Raw genomic sequence first — 22,032 nt, 5'->3', positions numbered from 1 at the left:
ATACATACAGCTGGCAGAAACATCTTTAAAAACAAGTGGTGAGTTCTAAAAATTCTCAACCAAGAGACACCAGTATAATTCTATTGATGAAATATTCTCTCAGAATATTCTCTCAGAACAGTAAAAAAATTTTTAGAATAAATGCCAACATTTTCAAGAATTGTAGTTTCTCGTTTTCCATGTTTATGGAAATGTTTTGCAAATTATTTTGTGTCTGTGCAACTTAAATAGGAACATTTTCTGCAGCCTTCCAACTTTAAAAAGACTTCACATTTAGACATCTGTGCTAAAGAAATCATTCTGCTGTTATGTAGAGAAGAAAGCAGTATATCACTTTCTTGGATGGGAAAAAAAACCATGGCTACTAACTTTTATAGGATGGAGATATAGATTTAGATGGAGATATAGATATAGATATAAAATTTAAGCCTGAGTTTAAAGTAATTATTTGAGTTTTAAAAAGACTAGCTCTGATGCCCAATACTTGTCTGAATTTTGTTTTTCTCGTGGAAGATTTGGATGGCTCTTTATTAAGAGCAAGGTTTGTTAATACACAGAAGCACTGTTATCTGTCCAGGCAGAGGATTATTTTTATCTCACTGTGATTAGTTTTGAAGGTGGTGTTGTGTAAGGAGATGCTTCAAGTATAACCCTCCCCACCCCCCTCCCCAAGGCCTGCTATATATACATGTTACTTTACAAGTTTTTCTCCCAATTTTATTTTTTCCTTGTTATTGGAGATGGGGAGAACAATTACATTTTGCAGATAGCTGAAAGTCATATAGCATGCAATCATGCAGCCCTTAACTCAAAGTATGAGGCGAAATCGCATAGCCAGAAAGGACGTGGTGTTGTTCCACATTTGATATACCAACAACAAACTCAGATCTTCAAGTGGCAGCCTTTATGAAGCCAAAATGCCACCATCCATGGCAGAAGCAACTCACTGAGTGGGCCAGTACTACCTTCCTGGCAGGTGGGTTGCTGTGGCGTACTGGGATGGCTGAGGCAATGGGGAGGCCAGCACAGTACAAACACACCAGTGGAGCCAATCAGGTCTACCTGCCAGTATGTTTGCACCAAGCCAACTTCTTCACCCCTCTCCTTACCAGTAAGCAACAGGAACCCCACCCACTGGGTCGCACCCCATTTGGTGAGCAACTTCTGATTCATGCCTAATACAGAGGTGTACCAGCAGGCTTGGAGGAGCACAAAACTTTGCAGAAGTGCAAAACATTTGCAGGTGGGTGAACTCAACGGGGAGGATACCTAAAACAGTTCAACAAAAACTAAACATGCTCAATGGGCACAGAAGAGAGGGGAAACTGGGTGGAGTACCCTGAACAGAAAATTTTGCTGCAGGTACCATTTGTTCCCAATGCCCTCTGATTCAGCATAGTCTTAACTTGTCATCTGAACTCCATTAGTGAGAAACCAAGGCAAATGCTTGCTTTCAAAGTTCCTTGCTTCTGCTTCGTGGATGGTTGTAGAGACTATTCCAGGCTTCCTCAACCCTGGCCCTCCAGATGTTTTGAGACTACAGTTCCCATCATCCTTGACCATCGGTCCTGCTAGCTAGGGATCATGGGAGTTGTAGGCAAAAAGCATATGGAGGGCTGAGGTTGAGGAATCCTGGTCTATACAGACAAAAAAGTTTGTTGACCATCGTATTAATGTGTAGAAGAGTTCTTTTTTAATGTTTGTTATCAACTGTTTTAGAATACTGACAGAGAATGTCATGGAACCTCAGGCAACTACAATAAAAATAACAACTGTTACCTTAAAAAGGTTTGTGAAGAAAGTAACTTGCCTCTGATTTGTTGCTTCATGTGGCATACTAATCATATTTTGAGATGTGGCTTATTAATTCAACTTAAATTCTAAACAGCTAATGTTGCTACAGTCCCTCCTTCATTTATTCAGTTGCAGGCCAAAATATGACTACCCCCAGGTATAGCAGATGGGACTTTGACTAGGGAATCCCGTTTTGATCCGAACACAGCTATGGAGTTTAGTAGGTGCCACTGGAATGATCCTTGGTCAGTTCCTACACAGCCTTCTTAAAAAAGAGAGAACGTGTACAAAAGCCTCCCTGTAGTAGCTGCAGGTTTTTAGATGCAACTCTGGCTGGAAAGCATCTGTCTAGTCTTCACTTGGATGTGCTTCTGGCAAGAAGAAATCCTTCACTGCTTATTTGGTTCCTTTGTTTTATTTTTTTGAGACAGGAACCTGGTTTCCGGAGCTGCCTTCCTTCCTTGTTCTTTCTGGCAATAACTGTTGTTGGGTTTTTTTTAATGATTCCCTCTCCTAACTTCTGCCTAGAGCAGTCAGTGCCTGAGAGAACAAGGAAAGCAGACAAAGTTGTAATTTCTTTCTTCCCTTTGGCAAGAAAAGGTGAGGTAGATGCTTCTGGCAAGAAGAAGAGTGATCTTTCTTAGCAGGAGTCTGGAGCAAAACGAAGGTGGACAGAAGGCTTTCCAGACATGGCCACTTCCCATGGTCACCCCTCAAGAATCTGTTCAAGTTGTGTGCCACTACAGGTACAGGGGAGCTTTCTGTACACGTGACCAATCTGTCATTGAGAGGGAATTGTGCATCTTCTGGTGGTCTGTTTAACAGGGTGCTTGTGAGGCAGAATCAGTTAACTCTGCATATTCCCCTGCACTCCTAATAAAGGAAGGATGGGACCTGTGCAAAAAGAAAGAAAGATATGCAATTCCTGTGATCTTAGCCATTAGAATTCTGCTGTACTTTTAGAATTTAGAACTTTCCAAAAGATTCTACCCTGTGCCTTTTGTTTCTAGTGCCTTTTCACGCTTGCTCGCCTTATTTCCCAATTTTTTTTTTAAAAAGGTTGTTTATTATTATTTATTTAACAACATGTATATACCGCTTACTGGAAGAAAATACCTCTAAGCGGTTTACAATGAACAGTAAAAAAAAAAGTTGAAAATGCCAATAAAAGCAAACATTAAACAAACAAGTTACATAAACAATTACCGTAAGATATAAACTAAAACTAGCAATTGTAAAACACATATTAAAATCGCATATCAAGTTTACACGTTAAAGTGCAATGCCTCGGTAGGCTTTCTTGATCAAGCAAGCCTACCCAGTTTTTGTTTTCAAAACTGTTCGGTGAGGTCCTCTATTTCATTAAGGGGAGAGAATTTCAGAAATGCTTTAATTCTGTGCTTCTAAGACAGGAGAATATGCCACAGATGAAGATGAGGACGACATGGGGCCTGTCCTTCCAGGAGGTGATATGGCCATTGAAGTGTTTGAGCTTCCCGAAAACGATGACATGTTTTCCCCGACAGAAGTGGACACCAGCAAACTGGCTCACAAATTCAAAGAGGTAAGGTGGAGAGCACAGAGTTTGGTTTTCAGACAGTATTGATTCATACAATTGCATTCTTTGTGGATGGGGATTCCTCTCGGTAAATGATTTAATTGATTTCCCACTGACATTCAAAATCAATATATGTAAATGGCTGGAGCTAGACTGCTCTTGTTAAATGAGACAAATTTTGTCAGTTCTTTTTAACATGTGTTGCTGTAATGGTCATGCTGTTGTTTTTGTCAGAGGTCTGTAAACAAGCTGGGACAAATGATCAGAATGAAAGCTACATTCCTAAAAAAAATATCACTGAATAGGTCATACTGATTCAGGACCAAGTTGCCTGGGGATTGCAGCCAGATAATTAGTTATAAATCTGATGCTCTCACTTTTCACTTAAACAAATCATTACTGGTCATTTGATTATCCTGGTCTAATGTGCCTACTACAATCCACCAGACTTCAATACTGTATTGCATTTAAAATACTTGCTTGTACAACCTCCAGTTTAAAATTCAATTTATGGCTGCAGACCTATGAACACCTACCTGGCAATAAGTCCATCTAAATGCAGCAAGATGTTCCCAACTAAACATGTCTTCCCTGCCAGAGCGAAGGTGTTGAAAGCTGTTGGGCTCTAAGTGAGTCCCTTCCTTTTGCCGTGGAAGAACAAAGCAAGTTCATTCTAAACTATTTTAATCCTAGTGATAACTAGGGTTGGAGTGATAGGAGTATGACCAGGGTGGAAAGGTGGATATCCAAAGGACTTTTGTAGCCTTACAGTGTGATGCTGTGCATGGTGTACTAGGGATGTTTGAAGATTTGGTTTGGCCCACATTTTTAAGTAAACTGATCTGATTCATGCTTTCCTGGACTAATACACAGATTGGAGCACAGTTACCCTTTTGATTTCTGTGCTGCTTTGAATCTTGCAGTGCAGCTCTAAAAACATACAAAAATATGTGTTAAATGTGTATGATGGGGGTAAAATGCATGCTGAGATAATGCAAATGCTTGTGCTGTTTTTTTTTAAAAAAAGCAATGATTGTCGATTCACATTGAAACAGGGCAGAATAGGTTTAGGAACGAGCATACTGCAAAGCTGTCAAGGACCAGAAATAGAACTGACCTGTCCATTGCTAATGCTTACCACCCAGTTTGGTGGGGCTTACCCCCAGTAGATGCATTTAGAATTGTAGCCTGGAGATGGTTTTCTTTATTCTTTGGGTGCTGTGTTTTGACTTCAGTTAGAAGTACACTCACGTGCTTTATGTTGCACAACTATCTCTTGCTGAAACATACCCTTCCTAAATACCGCAGGATGCTCTTTGGTTTGTCATTAAGGCAGGCTTGCTGGCTTCAGCTGCAAGCTCCATGGGACCTACTGCGCTATGTTCCAACAGTTATCTGACTATGCAGTCAGCGTTCGTTATTTATTTATTTGTAAGAGGGAGGTTCTGTTTTGGTAGCGCAGGAAAGAGAAAACTGATAAAGCCATCTGCACCTGAGCAGATTGTATTTTACAAAACTGTTTGAGGGTCTGTTTGTTTTGCATTATTTACTGAACAGCCTAAATATAGTTCACTTGCTTGTGTAAGTGTTTTCAAAAAAGCAAGTAAGAGGGTGCTAGAAGCTACGTGATGAATTGTAATTTTCAATTAAGCTGTGAAAGTGCTGGATTCATGCGCTGAACACATGAGCGGATCACTGGACTGTACAGTCTCAGGATTTGGTGACAGGTCTTTCTCAGTTTAAAATGATGGATTAAACAGTAAGAGTTGCAGGATAAATAATTTAAGACTTTTGATTGGCTTTAAGGCTAGGTGTTCTGTGCTTCTCTGTTGCCAAATTTATTCAAGGAATTGCTTTTTACGTGGAATTTTTTTAAAAAAGAGGGTGTCTTAGCATATTGGAATCAGATTACCGGAAGAACCACATTTTTAAAGATGAATCTGCCTGGGGCCTGAATCTGCAGGAGAGGCCCTCTTTTGCTTCCTGCCAATATCAGAGCAAGGGCGAGTGTGGCGGATGCACAAAGCCACCCTTCTGATAGTGGTGTCTCTGCCGCCTAATGGAGTGGAGGTTGGGCAAGGTGGTGGCAAGAGTGGAACAGTGCAAGCACACTGGCAGAGCCAATCTGGTGTTCCTGCCGGTGCGCACCCACACAGCCCCAGCCTCACTGCTTCCCTTTCCCACACCGTCTGGTAAGAGTAAGCTCTGCATGCCCCACCATGATGGTCACACCTGTGTCAGTGGGAACAAGGCCTCTTTGGTTGCTGCTCCCAGACTCTGAAATTCCCTTCCTTCCCAGGGAAGCCCATCTTGCCACCTCTCCAATGGTATTCTGCCAGCAGACCTTGTTCTAACTGACCTTTGGCTGATTGTGGTTGCCTGGTGCTGAATGCTGTTTTTACTTTAGCTGGCTGTTGCTTTTACTTGTTCCTGTTTTCATTTTGCTCCTTTCTGTATCTGGATAGTCGTTTTCATTGGCTTTTTAAAATTGAAATGGTACCTTTTGTTGGGTGTTAGCTGCCTTGGGCTTACTGGGGTGGAAAGGAAAGGTGGAGGCATGATAAATATAAATAGTCACAAGTTGTTGTGCTTCACCTGTGACATTTACAAAAGAAAGTGTGGTTGAGGTCACTTTGATCATGCAAAAAGGCCACAAGTGAGCATAGCTTGTCATAGCTGCCAAGTCTCCCGTTTTCCCCGGGAAATCCCCGTTTTTCTAGCTGTTCCTAGCTGAAAAAACAGATTTTTTTGTTTCCCCCCGGTTTATTCTGGTGCAGTGGCCATTTTGGAACTGGGCGGAGCATGCTCAGAAGCGACTTTTGATGCTGCTCTGCCCAGTTCCAAAATGGCTGCAGTGCGACTTCTGGTGCGGCGGCCATTTTGGAACTGGGCAAAGCAGCATCAAAAGTCACTTCTGAGCATGCTCCGCCCAGTTCCAAAATGGTGGCAGCGCTACTTCCGGTCTGCTATTTCTGGCCCAGTCCCTTATTTCTCTGACAGCAACTTGGCAGGTATGTAGCTTGTAGCACCTTTCTCCTTGACCAAAGGGAGCCTAACCACAATGTCCTGTCTGTGTGTAACAGGTGAAATGCAGTGCTTTACATGCCACATACAGTTATTGTGTTCCTTAGCAGAAAAAAGGACAAAGATGCATTCTTTTGCATGCATTTCCCCACAGCCCTTTGCAGCAGGGAAAGGAGAAAAACATGAGCTCGAGTAAATGCTGTGGGTAAATGGTGACCAGTTTGTTATGGAGGGAAGGACTGTGCTCTGCATATATACATAATGCAAGTCTGTGTCTCTCTGTGTGTAAAAACAAATGTGGCCATGGGTGAGAATGTATATGCCTAGTGGATGGGCTGTGACCATTGCGATACAAGGAGTGAGTCCATGCACAGTACATCGGTGTGCATGTGTGCAAGTGTGTGTGCACATGTTTATGGGAAAGTGGGTCTACTGGAGAAATATGTGCATTCTACTCTGATGAAATCCAGTTTTGTTTTTTGCTCTGGCATATTACACACACACACACACACACACACACACACACACACACACACACACACAATTTCTTGGGGAAAATGTCCAACACCCACCCTGAATAGTACCTTGTCCAAGTCTGGAGCTTCTTCTCCTGCAGTTCATGTGATGGGTGAGGTGTGGGTCACCAGGGTAGACCAGCCATAAATACCTTCGGTGATTCATCCTGCTGAGATTGAGTTCGACACAACGGTAGGTTGAAGGTCACAACAGCTTTCTTCTTTGGTTGCAGCCTATATGTGTTGTGTCCTCCACAATGCTTGAGCCTTTTAATAGCCTGTTAGCTGCCCTCTATGACATGCTTGCTTAATCCGTGTTAGTGAGGCTTTCTAAGATATATTCATGTGCACGGGGATATTAAAATCTGGGCTGGCTAACAAGCTGAATACAACAATCGGTATTTTCTTCTCTTTCAAGACATTTGACTTGTCCTGACAGATTTGATGTCCTAATCTGATATTCCAAGAGGCTAGCCAGCAACACTTTTTCTTTAATTAACTTGCATAGACTGAGTCATTTTCCAAGCTAGATATTTTAATTTACAGTCTACTGCACTGCAGCAGTCTTGTGGGCCTTCTGCTGTGTGTACTACAGTATTCAGGTGGCAGCATAGAAGTCTTTTTTTAAAAAATTGGAGCTCTGGCATTTGCAGCTCATTTGTTCGCTTTGTGGTTTTCCATTTTCAGTTGCAAATCAAACATGCAGTTACAGAAGCGGAGATTCAGAAGCTGAAGACAAAGGTAAGAATGATTAGGGTAAGAATGATTACTGGCTACTAGAAAAAGGCGATGTTCTTATTTTCAGCTGCTGTAAGTTTGTGTCCAAAGGGAAGCAAAGAAAAGTAAGTTCTCATTGAGAAAACGCAGCAAAAAGAAAGAAAGAAAGAAAGAAAGAAAGAAAGAAAGAAAGAAAGAAAGAAAGAAGAAAGAAAGGGGGGTCCTGTATGCAGTGGTTCCAGATAGCTTGTTTTGGTAGAAATATTTCATTCAAGTCTCAGGAGGATCATGATGACTGTAATTGCAAGGAAAATAGTTGCAATCGCATATTAATTTTTTTCTCCTTTCCCTACCTCATTAGAGCACTAACAGGCTTGAAAGGGAAATGGTAAAGAATTTGCTTTTAATGTCTGTAGCAGAAACTGCTTCTGAAAAGGCGAAGTATTGTTTTTTTCTTGTATAGACAAAAGTATGAGGAAGTTAACTCAGATACCACTTCCTTCTTTAATAAAACTGGATTTATGTTATATTTATTAGCCTGCCTTGTTCATAAGCCTGCATGAGACATTCATTTGAATGTTTTATTTCAAAATAAAATCCTTTCAGTTTATGTACCTTGCTGAATTCGGAGAATATCCCCCCCCCCCGCTAATTAAGTTAAAGTACAAGTTTCTTTTAAACTCAGAGTGGACACATAAATGTTTATTTCATCACTGATGTTAGTGAGTCTGTCTGCAAGGAGAAAACATAAAAGAGAAATTCCTAATCTTCCTATTTTAATTTTTTTCCCCTCTGCTTCGTTGGAAAAAAATCAGATTCTTGCCAGATTACGGTCTTATCACTAGAAATCCTTGTGAGGCTAATTTGTTGCCTGCTGAAAATCTTACTGCCTTCAGAGGCTGTTGCACTTGGGTAACATCTATTCATTTGCGATTTGTAAAAACAGAAGTCTTTGCTGTATTTTTTGCATGTTCCAAGTTTTATTTAGACCAATTTAAATTTATTAAGACCAATTTAAATGGAAGTTAAATCCACAACTATAGGCTTAGGTGACAACCCTTTGATTTTAATGAGCCAAAGGTATACCCACTTTTCCTGGATTTTCCTAGTGATTTCTCAAGGCCAGGAGTTGTGAACCTTTAAAGCCAGAACCATATTTGGCATGGATGCATTTAAACTGATGAGTTTAAATACATAACCTACTATAAAGGGGTGTATGGCATGTTAGGGAAGGGGTGGGGGACGCGTTGGGCTCCTTCTTTCTTTGTCCACCTTGGTACCCCACCTGCATTCAGCTTTTTCATATGGCTCCTAGAAGCTGACAGCACCCCAGGAACGGCTTCAATTCCCCGACTAAACCAGGTGAGGGTAGCCAGTGGGTCTCAAACCCTCGGCGAGTTAGGGACTTCCCCTGCATGCAACGGCAGACTCTGGCAGATTGAGTGGATGAGACCAAGAGTGGGTCTATTGGTCAAGAAGGCAATTTCTGCATGTGCTGTAGAGGGAAGTAAGGGGCAGCTGGGGCTCTTCAACTTGGGAACATAGCCCATGTAGGAGAAGGAAAACTTTGATCCTAAACCTCCACTGCTTTGCGGGATACCTTTGGAAGAAGAAAGGGCTAAGGACTAATTTCTACACAAATCCGGAGTGGGGTCCCTAAGGTGGTTGGATGGTACACTGCCTTCTGGCAACTCCAAACATCTTGCTCTGCTTTCCTTGGGACCACATCAGCGAGGCCAAGAGGTGGGGTCCTGTCATCTGGGCAGCCCAGGACCTCCATACTCACTGCCCAGGGTGGCATCTCACTTTGGTGCTGCTAATGTAGCAGTTTGGCTTACGCCCCCCCAGGCACCCCCCCCCAATTGTCTCTCGACACAGACAGATGCCAACAACAACTATAAAAGGCAGATGATTAGTTATTACACACCACTTTATAGCTATGTTAATAGAGAAGCTTCTTCCAACAACAATAAATACCCTTCAGGTAGGAAGCTAGTGTTCTGCCTTTGGTAATGTTGCACAATAAATTTGTCAAAGTATGCTTAATTTTATCTCTGTATGACTAATTTCCAGTTTGCCTCGTTTAGACACATGGCAAACTTTTGGAAAAAATAATAATAATACAAGCAGTGGTGTGTTCATTTTAAAATTGCAGAAGCCTAGGTTGATGCTAGGTGGGAAATGATGCATTTGGGATTATTCATTTAGCCTTAACGTGGTCTAGAAAGTTCTTTAGTGCTCTAAAATTATTTCTGTTCTGAACATTACTTATTGTATGCAAGGATAGGCAACATGGTGGGCTCCAGATATTGTTGGACCCCGACCCCCACCAGCCCCACTTGCCAGTGATAATGGAAGCGGGAGTTTGGTAACATCTGGAGGGGGCACCTCATTGGTTATACCAGCCATATAACAATAGCACTAGGCTGCTGTTCCTCATGCATGTTACTTTGAACCAACTGTACCTGAATGTAAAAAGCATCTGCCTTACCCTTTCAAAGCTGCAGGCAGCTGAGAATGAGAAAGTAAGGTGGGAGCTGGAGAAGAATCAGCTTCAGCAGAACATTGAGGAGAACAAGGACAGGATGATGAAGCTTGAGAGCTACTGGATTGAGGCACAAACCCTATGTCACACCGTCAATGAACATCTGAAGGAAACTCAGAGCCAGTATCAGGCACTGGAGAAGAAATACAATAAAGCCAAGAAACTGATCAAGGACTTTCAGCAAAAGTAAGCATGAACTGAGATGCAGGTTCGAGCAAAATGTCTCAATCTGTGTAGCATAGGCATGCAGAGAGCCAGAGAAATCAACTGCAGTCCTGACTTACAACATTTGGCTACAGACCATGGTTTTCTCGGGCTGAAACAAGCCACCATCTCCCATATGATCACAGGAAACTGCCTTAGACTGAGTCAGACCATTGCTGCGCCTTGCTCAGTGTGGTCTGACCCTGGCTTGTACTGGCTCTCCAGTGTTTCAGACATAATTCTCATCTAGTCCTGCCTGGAGAAGCCAGGAATTCAACCTAAGGCATTCTGCATGCAAAGCAGATGCTCTGCCACTGAGCTAGAGTCCTTCCCCTACTGGCCTACAGTCTTTAATTCTGAGCCAGGAATTGTGACTTATTTCTCCATTGTGTTAGCAGGAAGTAGCAAAGAAGGCAAGATCAGCCCTCTTTGGACGTGCAAACTGGGCCAGAGGTTAGACCTTCTAAACATATATTACCACTCTGGGTTAAATCTGTAAATGTGTAAAAAATAATAATGTATACTTCCTAATAAGTTTACTCATAACTTTCCAGATCTTTGTATCTGTACCTTTTAAGAGATAAAACAAGAGTGGTAAAATGAAAGAGGATTTAATGCCAAGGACACACACACACACACACACACACACACACACACACACACACATGCCAATCCACCACTATATTATCTGTGCACCTACATAATAAATTTATAAGCCTAATTTTAATAACGTGTATTTATTTGGTTTTGTCACTTCCACTGTGGTGATTAACAACTTTTCATAAAGCAAACAAGAGATAATTCAGGTTAATCTCCTACGGTGTAGCTTCAGCTTATTCATTTTAATAGAAAAGTATTTGCTCCACACATCCTCCCTCTTGCTGCTGCATTCTCATTATTATGAGGTTGCTATAGAATCTCTTTATGAAGACAATACATACTGAAGTGTAGCAGTCCATCAAGTTTTTTCAATACCTATCGCAACTGACGCTTGTTCTAACCAGCAAATATATTTTTCCCTAAGAGAACTTGAGTTCATCAAGCGACAAGAGGCTGAAAGGAAAAAAATAGAAGATCTGGAGAAAGCCCACTTTGCAGAAGTCCAAGGTTTACAAGCTCGTGTAAGTAATTTTCAGCAGTTTAGTTTATTTCATGACTTTATTTTGGAAGCGTTGTTGCCGTTTAGGAGTAGGTGTGGCTGTAGGGATCTTCACACGCTGCATTCAATGAGTGCACAATCTGTGCATCTCTGTACACAAATAGTTGACAGCTGTACACTTGTATAGTTATTAACATGTAAGGTTCAAGTAGTGTACAATCTGTCTGCCTATGTGAACGGTAGCTGAGCTGTTCAGCTCAACAAGTGTCCACCAGATCAACAAGCCTGTTACAGTTATTTTAAATAAGCAGACAACAGTACTATACTGCATGGGGATTGTCATTGCATTGCAACAGGGCAGCACAAAGCAACCTTTGATACATACAGTAGTTTACCAATACATGGCTCTCGTACAGGCATAGGCAAACTCGGCCCTCCAGATGTTTTGGGACTACAACTCCCATCATCCCTGACCATTGGTCCTGTTAGCTAGGGATGATGGGAGTTGTAGTCCCAAAACATCTGGAGGGCCGAGTTTGTCTGTGCCTGGTATATTAACAGTACTAAATGTCTGTGTGGTACTAAATACATGCATGGTAGTGCTTCTGTTCATCTGATGAATGGGAAAGGTTTATTTTACCGTATTTTTCCATGCATAAGACGGCCCCTATTTTTTTAAACCCAAAATTTAGAAAACGAAACCGTAAAATTAAAGTGAAAATCTGGCTGATTGGCGGTGGCAAGTTGTTGATCTTTTTGGGGGTGATTGCCCTCAAAGTTTCCAGCATGAGGTGCATGCAATGCCCCCGTGGTTCAGAAGCAAAGATAGCGATATGGGGGCGGGGGGGGCGCACAACACGCTCCTCCTCGGTGGCAGCTGCTGCTGCTGCAGGGAAGCGAGGGGAAGGAGGCTCCCAAGCAGGATGCCAAGGAAGAGCCAGGGGAAGGCAATGGCCACTCTGTGTTGGGCCATGCCATCGAGCAAACTGAGCTGAGGAAGGTGGTAAGCGGGCTGGGGGCAAGGTGGGAGTTTGAGAGGGGAAGGAGAAAAATAGGAAAGAAGGGCAAGGAGAGGCAGCTCTCAGCGGTGGTGGTGGCAGCTGCTCTCAATCCGGTGGTCGAGCCAGTGGGGGCTTCAGGAGGCGAGCCAGCCGCCAGCATGCAGCCTAGGGGGTGGGGTGGAGAAAGGGGGGGGTGGCAGCAGGAGGGACCGCCTCAGCCCGCCCAAGCCAAAATCCTGGACATAGGCTTAAATATTTTAAAAAATTCCCCCAGGTGTCATGTTCCATGTACAAGACGACCCCCAATTTTTTACTAATTTCTTTTTTTTAGCAAAAAACCTCATCTTATACATGGAAAAATACTGTATTTTATTTATTTTGCTAATAGTTAACTTCATTTGTCCTAGATCAGAGAACTGGAAACAGAGGTTTTCAGGTTACTGAAGCAAAATGGGAGCCAAGTTAACAATAACAACAACATTTTTGAAAGGCAAACATCCCTTGCAGAAGTCCCAAGAGGCGATGCCATGGAAAACCTTGATGCAAAGCAAGTGTCTTGCCTGGATGCCTTAAGTCAAGGTTTGTTGGAACCAGATGATAAGCTTGACGATTGCATTGTTTCTGTGTGACGTAGTTGTACCGACTTGAATGTTTTCGGAGAGGTTGCATTTGCACGACGTGGTAAGCCGTATACCATGCTTTACTGTGTACAAGTCGGCCCTGCACCCTTTGCTCCTTCTCAGTTGTACTTGGGAGAAATAGGTCATGATCCCTTACTTAGTGTTAGTTCCGAACCAGGGACCGTGGTTTGTTTCACTCAAACCACAACCATGGCCGGTAAGCCAAGAACAAACCTTTGCTTATCGTCATCCACTGGAGCCAACTCGAAGGGGGCTGTGGGTTCTTTGGCACCCACAATAATGTATTTGTGAGGGTGGGCCCCCACAAAGTCAGTGGGCAAAGCTGAAGCCCTTCATTGCAGGCACCCGCAATCTTTGGCGTGAGATGGCACCTATGCCATCACCATTTGCTTGGAGTGAAACAAGGCACAATCCCTGCTTCAGACATAATGCATTCAGACATGACACTAAGCCAGGGATTGTGGTTGGTATGACTGGGGCGAAGCGAAGCAGTCACCGGTCACTTGAGTATGGTGATGGTTTATGGCTCGCTGTGACATGAAAATGTGGCTAGCGTAATGCACGATGTGGCGACCCATCTGAAATACCGTACCTATCGTATATAATTTAATAATGCCTGTAAAAGCACATGTATTCCGTTCAGTTATGTTTTTATCCCCGTTCATTGTTGACATTGTGCTAATAAAAAGGTTAAGAATATAAATCTATATTTCCTCTTCTATCTCCTATATCTGTTTTTTTTTATGTTGTGTACTTGAGAACAAGACATCACAGTTTTCAAAAGGGGTCCAAAATAAACGAATCGTTTGTGTAAACGTATGGACGTCTCTCTCTCTCTGTGTGTGTGTGTGTGTGTGTTGATAGTTAAATATGTAGTTTACATGTACAAAGGGATGTATTTGGGCCAAAATAGATCGGAGGCAGATCTGTGTGCAGTCATCTAAGTACCAAAAGTACATGAAGACCGATATTCTCTCCCCTAACATGTCACCACTAGCTTTCCTTTAGTCCCTTTCTCATACTACTTTTCTCTGATCTGTGCTCAGTCCTGGATATGGAACATGACTGAGGAAATATCTCCTGCAGGAAGTAAGGCTCAGTGTGTTATTTTGGCAGATCCACACTTCAACACACATCTGCCATCTTCACATGTGGACACGAACCCCCATAGGCATATGAGAACCTCCATTCATCATAGGAGCAGCGTATCTGCTTGCACGGCCCTTTGCTGGTTATGCATAGGCTTTCGACTGTGGCTGTACCTTAATAGATTCTTTATAATTTTCTTTCAGCAAATGTCCTTAGCATATAGATTTTTAAAGAGAGGAAATAAGAACAGAATGCTGTGATGTTGAGGGCGTACACGATTCTCTAGAACTGAGTGCTCTGATGTTCAGTGCATATATAAGTCCATCATGACAACTGGAGTAGTGAATCTTGCTGCTCTGCTAACAGAATTGCAAGGGTGTAATGGGACTCTAAGGGATGTGGGTGGTGCTGTGGGTTAAACCACAGAGCCTAGGGCTTGCCAATCAGAAGGTTAGCGGTTCGAATCCCCGCGACAGGGTAAGCTCCCGTTGTTCGGTCCCTGCTCCTGCCAACCTAGCAGTTCGAAAGCATGTCAAAGTGCAAGTAGATAATTAGGTACTGCTCCAGCGGGAAGGTAAATGGCGTTTCCGTGTGCTGCTCTGGTTCGCCAGAATCGGCTCAGTCATGCTGGCCACATGACCCGGAAGCTGTACGCCGGCTCCCTCTGCCAGTAAAGCGAGATGAGCACCGCAACCCCAGAGTCGTTGTGACGGATTGGCCTGGTGGGCAAAAGAACTCCAGGGTGCAGAGAGTTAAACCCCAACCTCCTGGATAAATGACGCATTCCATTCCTGAGGGGCGGGACTGCCAGGAGTTTAAAAGGAATGGGAGGCAGTTAATTCGAGGAGAGGGTTGTGGGAGCGAGGGAGAGTGTGGGTAGGCGTAGGAGATAAAGTGTTCTGAGGAGTTTAATTGAATTATAGTATCTAGCCATTGTTAATTGAAACTAAGAATATGATCTAAGAGCCTGTACACATGAAACCATTACGCGTTTAAAAGACCTCTAGTAATAAAGCTTTCTTAAATGTTAGTGGATGTGCTTAGTTATTCCAGCTGGGTATCTAAACTCACAGAAGTGGGGGGTGGTGGTTTCACCCCTGGATTCCTGTGTCAGTTTTAGTAACAGAGAGGGAGGACATTTCGTCTCATATTAAGAAGGATCCCCGAAAGTTTAGTGACAACGCCGGGACTGGGTTTGTCGCATATTAATTGGTGGCAAAGTCCTTGGGTTCGTCGCAGTCGTCCACGATTGGACCTAATGGTCAGGGGTCCCTCTACCTTTAATGGGACTCTTCATTAAAGGCACTGGTTTTGAGGCCACTTCATGCATTGCACATAAGCACTTTCTACAAAGGAAACAATGTGAAACCTGTGTGCAGTGGTAGGCCCATCACATTTCATTGTCCGTATACACTCTGGGAAAGCTTAATTTGCTATAGCACGCTACAACATTCCCCATGTACATAAGGGTGAAATATATGTGTGTAGACATAGTGTCTATGTGCTGGTTCCTACACAAAAAAGTGTTTTCCATGTCAAGAATGCATATTTTGTGAAGTGAAGGTATTGCCCACAACCCTCAGTTATAATTCCATCGTATCTGTGTGATTGAACTGTCCTATGGATATCTATGAGCAAATGCAGTATAGCTAGGGCCAAGCTTTTACTTAAACTTTTGATAGATGAACAATAGGAATAGGGAGCCACAGGCCTTCCAAAGGTTGGTGGACTCCAAGTCCCATCAGCCCCAACCAACGTGGCCAATGGTTAGGTGTGACAGCAATTGTAGTCCAAGAATATCCAGATGGCCACAGGTTCCCCTTCCCCGTATGATGCAAAATGCTCAAAAAATAGCTTTTGGAGACCATCTATCAGGCTGAAATGCTTTTTTGAGAGATAGTGGCATATAATAAGGGAGTGTTTTCTTAGCCTATGGCAACTCTGTGGGGCATTCTGAGTCATGAGACCATTGTGCAATTCAGGCAAGAAGCAGCTGTTGCAAGAAATGTTAAGCATTTGACTAGGAGCAGGAAGTATCTAATTCCTCCTCTGCTCCTTAAGAAATATACACTTTTTTAGATGTGTGTTAGAAACTGCTAGTTTGTCTCTCCCCCCCCCCTTTCCGATGAAATGATAATAGATACCCTCCTCTGATATTTCAGAGCATGGTAATGTGAGATGGTGGGAATCCTCATGGACAGTATTATGCTCTAAATGCATAATTTATTCCTATTTCAAAGACGGAATGAATTGCTTGATGGTGAAGTCTTACAGCCTGTGTGTGTGTGTGTGTGTGTGTGTGTGTGTGTGTGTGTGTGTGTGTAGTGAAGAGAGAATCCTAGATGCCTGCAAAATTGCAAAAGCTCGCAACAATACCAATAACTGAATGTGGCCTCTGCCCAATGTGGTGACAAGTTATGCAATGGAGGCAGATCTTGATTCTAGTCTGAATAGCTCAGTTTGGAACCTGGGTCTTGTTGCTGCCCCATGCCGCTTCCCTTGGACCCCTCTTAACAGTGCCACTGCCATTTTCTGTTCTATAACACCATTTTAGAAGAGGCGGCATACATGCTATGATTAAAATAATCTTCTGTCCATAACTTGCTGGCTTGAAAGCCCTGCCGTGTTTGTTTTCTTAAAGCAACTTTTTTAAAAAAGAAAGCACCATGTACAGAAATGTGGTGCTTTTAAAATGTCAGTAGCAATGCAGTTAATTCTGTAGTTTCAAATTTCTTAGGAAAGCTTTTGAGTGAATGCCACCGTGTATCATGTTACTATTTACTTTGCTGGTTAGTTATAAAACTTCCTCCTTTGTCACCCTTCTGTTTGGCACATTACTTTGAGCGTGTTGCGTGGAAAATAGACTTCATAGATGCGTAACCCTGAAGAAAGAAGGTCGGAGCAAAGAATTAGTTTAGGTTGCAATCCAACATTTTTAGGAAAAAACAACAGCAGCAGCAACAACAACCCTGAATTACTGTTTGTTTTGATGCAGCTTCTTAGAGCAGCCAGACTTCTGTCTTAACTCTTGTACATTCACAAAGCATTTTTTGGAGTTTTAAAGGGAAACTGGGGTGGCAGCAGGCAGAAGGATAAACACTATGTGTGCAGTGTTTGAGAAGAGACTGCAGCTCAGTGGCAGAGCACCTGCTTTGATTGCATGTCCAGGCGAAAGGCCCCTGGACACACAATGCACCCCATCTGGAATCCTGGAGAACCATTAACAGTTAAGTGTAGACATTCATGAGCTGGATGACCAACCATGTGACTCCATTTGTAAGGTAGCTTCCTGTGACTGCCCTACATGCAAAGCCCCCAAACTGCTCTTTGAACCTGAGATGGTTTAAAGTGCAATTGGAGTGGCAAGAGGAACAATTTTTGTAGAGGAGAATCGAGTGTGTTGAACACACCCCAAGGTGTATTGCCAATTTTCGCCTGACTTCTTCCCCTCAGCCCCATTGGGTTGTTGCTGTTCTCTTTATATTAATCACGCTGAAATATTCACTTGGCAAAATAAGTTAATTCCTGTTAACCTATTGTGCTTGTTCCTGAATCCTCTCTTGACTATAAATAATTGCTTCAGCATAATTGCCTTCAGGAGTTAATTCTCTCCTGCCCCTCCTTTTAAATTGAAATCCTCTCTAAGTACTCTTTGTGAGGCATTAAGGCTATTATTGTTTCAAACACCTTATGAAGATCTTTTGGACTTAGGTAACCATAGTGACACAAAAGGGTACATGCTGATTCCATTTGCGCAATCAGCGGCAAAAGTCTCAGCTGACTCCGTCAAAACCATGTTTATGCCATTTGGGTCCCATTTTGCCTGTGTACTTACTTACATATTTTTTAAAAAAATATGGGGGGTGGGTATTGGTTATATAAGCCTATTTGCACCTGCTTCTCATAGGATATAATTACATGTGTACTTCTATTACAAACTGAGGAGCAAGCTAGACATGATATTAATTGCAAGATCACAATTAACATGCTTGATTTTTAACATTTAAATAGCAACCACAGGGTGCATGTGATCAGGACTTCAATGTGTGAGGAGGCTAGCCCTCTCCCTGCACACACACATGTGATCTGTGATCTGTATGAAAACCACACCCTCCTCCCAAAGCAGCTATTTGCACTTAGAGGGGAAGCTTCCATTGGCAGGACTACAGAGTAAGGTAAAGGATTAACAGACATCCCTACACACTGTTGTACAAATCTTGATCTCTTCCCCACTATTTTTTTAACATCTAGGTACAAAGTTATAATAATAATAATAATAATAATAATAATAATAATAATAATAATAATAATAATTTCTTATTTATACCCCGCCCAGCTGGCTGGGTTTTATTGCGAGAAGTGAGGTTGCAGGGAACCAGACAGAGGGCCTTCTCGGTAGTGGCACCTGCCCTGTGGAACTCGCTCCCAGCAGATGTCAAGGCAATACGTAACTATTTTACTTTTAAGAGACAACAGAAGGCGGCCCTGTTTAGGGAAGCTTTTAATGTTTGATGCTGTACCGTTTTTAATATTCGGTTGGAAGCCGCCCAGAGTGTCTGGGGAAACCCAGCCAGATGGGCAGGGTATAAATAATAAATTATTATTATTATAAGATTTAAAATACATTAACATGTCACACATTAAAAACTTCCCTGAACAGGGCTGCCTTCAGATGTCTTCCAAATGTCAGGTAGTTATTTATCTCTTTGACATCAGGACCGGTGTTAAATGGTTGTGACTTCTCTCATGGAATGCTGGGAAGTGTGTTTTGGTGATGATTCTGAGAATTCTGTGAAAATATCCTAATGCAGCAGCAGCTGTATTTCCTAATACAGCAGCAGCTGCATTTTAAAAACCTGTCTGGTTCCATGTCCGAATGTAGGTCGGTGTAGGGGTGCAGTTTGTGTGTCATATCCTCACCTCTTTAGCTATTACATCATATGCAGGTGTGTGAGCATTAGGGTGATGACTTTTTCCATTTTTCCTCTCAAAAATTATGTCCTGTAGCACAAATGGATGAACTTTTGCCTATTAATGACTAAAATGAGGTATATTCCATTGACATATTTAAAAAGGTCACGCACAAACCATCTTAAAAATTTTTTGTATGTCGTTTTACCATTTCATAAAATTGTATTAACAATTCTATATATATTTCATATCAAATTTGGACACAACGCCACATTCCACAATGGGGAGTGTTCTTAGCAACATAGGGTATACAAATGTCACACCTGTGCAAGGTAAAAGCCCCTTTTTGGGACCTCAAAACTCAGCCAGCAGACCCTGCCGGGCATGCTGGGAAAAGAACCTACAGGAGAGGTAGCAAAACATTGTCCTCTAGCGGCTTCTATACTGTTACTGCAGCTGAAAAAAGCTTCCTTGTGTGTTTGATGGCCCTATATAATGTTGTACATATGTGACTCTAAAGCTTGGGTTCAATTTTATATCTGCTTACAGTGACTTCAAAAATGGTCAAAAAACTGATAAATAAATTTTTTAAAATAATTTTGTGCGTGAGGTTTTTTTTAAAATCAAATCTCTTTGAAAGTAAGATTTTATCTAATCTTTAATTAAAGCTCATACAGGGAAATGAGGTTGTAAAAAAAGTCATCACCCTAGTGAGCATAGATGGTATTGTACCGTGACTCTGGAGTGTTTATATTTTTAAGATCCAAGGGTTGCTTACAGTTCTTCTTTAAGCCTGATTCTTCTTAGCTCTGACTTCTGTTTTCATATGTACTATCTTAAGTAGAGTCATACCGGCAAGGTAGCTATATTAAACCACCACACCTCAGTGGCTGAACTAAACTGTCCGTCAACTGTGTGTACTTTATAATACAATGGTTTGCCCTTTCGCTTCCCACGGGTCCTCCTGAGGCTTCAGCATCTTCTGATGCTCTCATTTCCATGCAGCGGCACCAAGGTTGTACACAATCTGATGACAGCAAAGGGACAATGGTTTCCACTGAAATAAGGGCATGACATTTTGATCAACATGTATGAGAATACGGTTTGATTTGTATAGAATTGCAGGCTGTATCTCCAGATAGTGGCATGTTTAAATGCAGGTCGTGATTTTCTTCTCTCTCTCTCTCTCTCTCTCTCTCTCTCTCTCTCTCTCTCTCTCTCTCTCTCTCAAGATTTTAATGAAGCAGTTCCTGAGACAGAAAGGCTGGACTCAAAAGCACTGAAGACTCGAGTTCAGCTTTCAGTGAAGAACAAAAGGTCAAGACCAACTAGAACAAGACTGTATGACAGTATCAGCTCCACAGATGGAGAGGACAGCCTTGAAAGAAAGGTAATTCTTCTCTCTCCTCCCCAACCTTCTCATCAGTTGTTTCCTTTCACCATGCTCCCTCCCTGGCGGTGTTTACTAATTTGTGATGAAAATGTACAATGAAAGAAGGTATTTCTTCTCCCAGTTTGAAGGTAAAACACCTGTGTTCTTTCAGCAGTTTCAAGACTTCTGATTTAATTTTACACGCATTCTGATGTGCTCCCTTTCATTATTTCCTCCCCACCCCCCCAATATGTTATTAATTCTTTTTATTCAAACCCAACCGAGTCAATGCTTAGCAGGGTCATTTTATTTAGATTCAGAGAGCTTGAAATGCTAATCCTTGAAAAGGAAATGGTTACAAATGGAAAGCAGATAAGGTAAAAGCTTAACGGTGCAAAATTATCGGAATATCGCTCCGATAGGAGACACGGGTTGGAAAGCAGGTGCCGAAGAGGTGAACTTGCGCTTTCAAAGTAACTCACTGTGTGGTTGGTTCCTGAAATGCCATAACCTGCTTCACAATCTCTTATATCAACAGCCTTCGCGCAGTTACGGTATTCCCATGCACATTACCAAATCACCTCTGCCTATGTGTGTGAGAGCCTCCTCACCAGCATCAGATTCTGGTGCTTCCTCCCTTTCCCCCGTGGCTAGCAGTGCATCGCTTGCATTTGACAACGTAACTGGAAACCAGGACGAAGTGCGGCCGTACACGAGTGTTGTATGTTCCCATGGAGATACTCCACTCTCCTCACCTTCAAAATCCTGTCTGAGCTACGAAGCTTCACCTGTGCGTCATCCAACCAGCAGGAGTATCTTCCATGATGAAGGTATAGCTGTGACTTTGCATGCTGCTGCGTTAGTTTTCTCGCTATATGTAATGAGTTCAGTTGTCGGTGGTTGTGTCCTTCTATCGCCTCCCAGAGAAGAGTCACCTGGCTCCCCACACTTAGGTACCAGGTGAATACATTTTTGTTCTCACGGGCCTTTTAAATTCAATGATACATGTCGGTGTTCATAGATATTTGCTAGCTGTTTTATGTTGCTTTTAAGTTGCCTTGTTTGTGTTGGTTTTACTTGTCTTTTATTTATTTGTAATAGGTTTAAGGGGTCAAATATTGAACTGTGGTTTGCATTTTTAGTTATCTATAAACCACCCCCAAAGAACTCAGTTATATGGGTGGTAGATAAATGTAATTTAAAAAAAACCAAATGGTCATAAATTAAGGGTCCAACAAAACATTTTATGCACTTCCCTAATTAGAAAGTCTGGTCTTCTCCTCTTTGTCATTCTGAGCTTTTAAACCATTTAGTTAAAACCATTGCTTTTTTCTAAGGCTGATTTTGGAATGAGTGATTCGGGAGATACAATTGGAATATGTCTCAATTATTTTAAACATTTGCAGAATTCTGTGAAATACAGTCTTTGCCTTATATTAAGGACACACAATTTAGATTGGGGAGAACTTAGTTTAGATTTGTTCTGAAACCTAGCAGTGCTTTAAGTACAATATCAGGAATTCACATTCTGTGAGAGAAGGTCCAGTGCTTTTGTATCTACT

At 42.2% G+C, this 22,032-nt stretch overlaps 1 protein-coding gene across 11 annotated transcripts in view; it reads left to right on the top strand.

Moving 5' to 3' along the window:
- Positions 1-22,032, top strand: part of PPP1R9A (protein phosphatase 1 regulatory subunit 9A) — a 136,825-nt gene that overhangs the window by 94,605 nt on the left and 20,188 nt on the right. For 5 of the 11 annotated variants that reach the window (XM_060280759.1, XM_035129897.2, XM_035129895.2 and 2 more), the window contains exons 7-14: positions 1,720-1,788; positions 3,203-3,358; positions 7,579-7,632; positions 10,110-10,339; positions 11,382-11,478; positions 12,865-13,036; positions 20,331-20,488; positions 21,009-21,300. In XM_060280759.1, the coding sequence (XP_060136742.1) occupies positions 1,720-1,788; positions 3,203-3,358; positions 7,579-7,632; positions 10,110-10,339; positions 11,382-11,478; positions 12,865-13,036; positions 20,331-20,488; positions 21,009-21,300 (1,228 nt within the window). The remainder of the gene's footprint in view (positions 1-1,719; positions 1,789-3,202; positions 3,359-7,578; positions 7,633-10,109; positions 10,340-11,381; positions 11,479-12,864; positions 13,037-20,330; positions 20,489-21,008; positions 21,301-22,032) is intronic. The other 6 variants (XM_035129902.2, XM_035129896.2, XM_035129899.2 and 3 more) reach the window with 3 other exon arrangements.

Source organism: Zootoca vivipara, chromosome 12 (genome assembly GCF_963506605.1).
Source record: "Zootoca vivipara chromosome 12, rZooViv1.1, whole genome shotgun sequence".
Lineage (NCBI taxonomy): Eukaryota > Metazoa > Chordata > Lepidosauria > Squamata > Lacertidae > Zootoca > Zootoca vivipara.
This window is presented reverse-complemented; position numbering and strand designations above follow the sequence as displayed.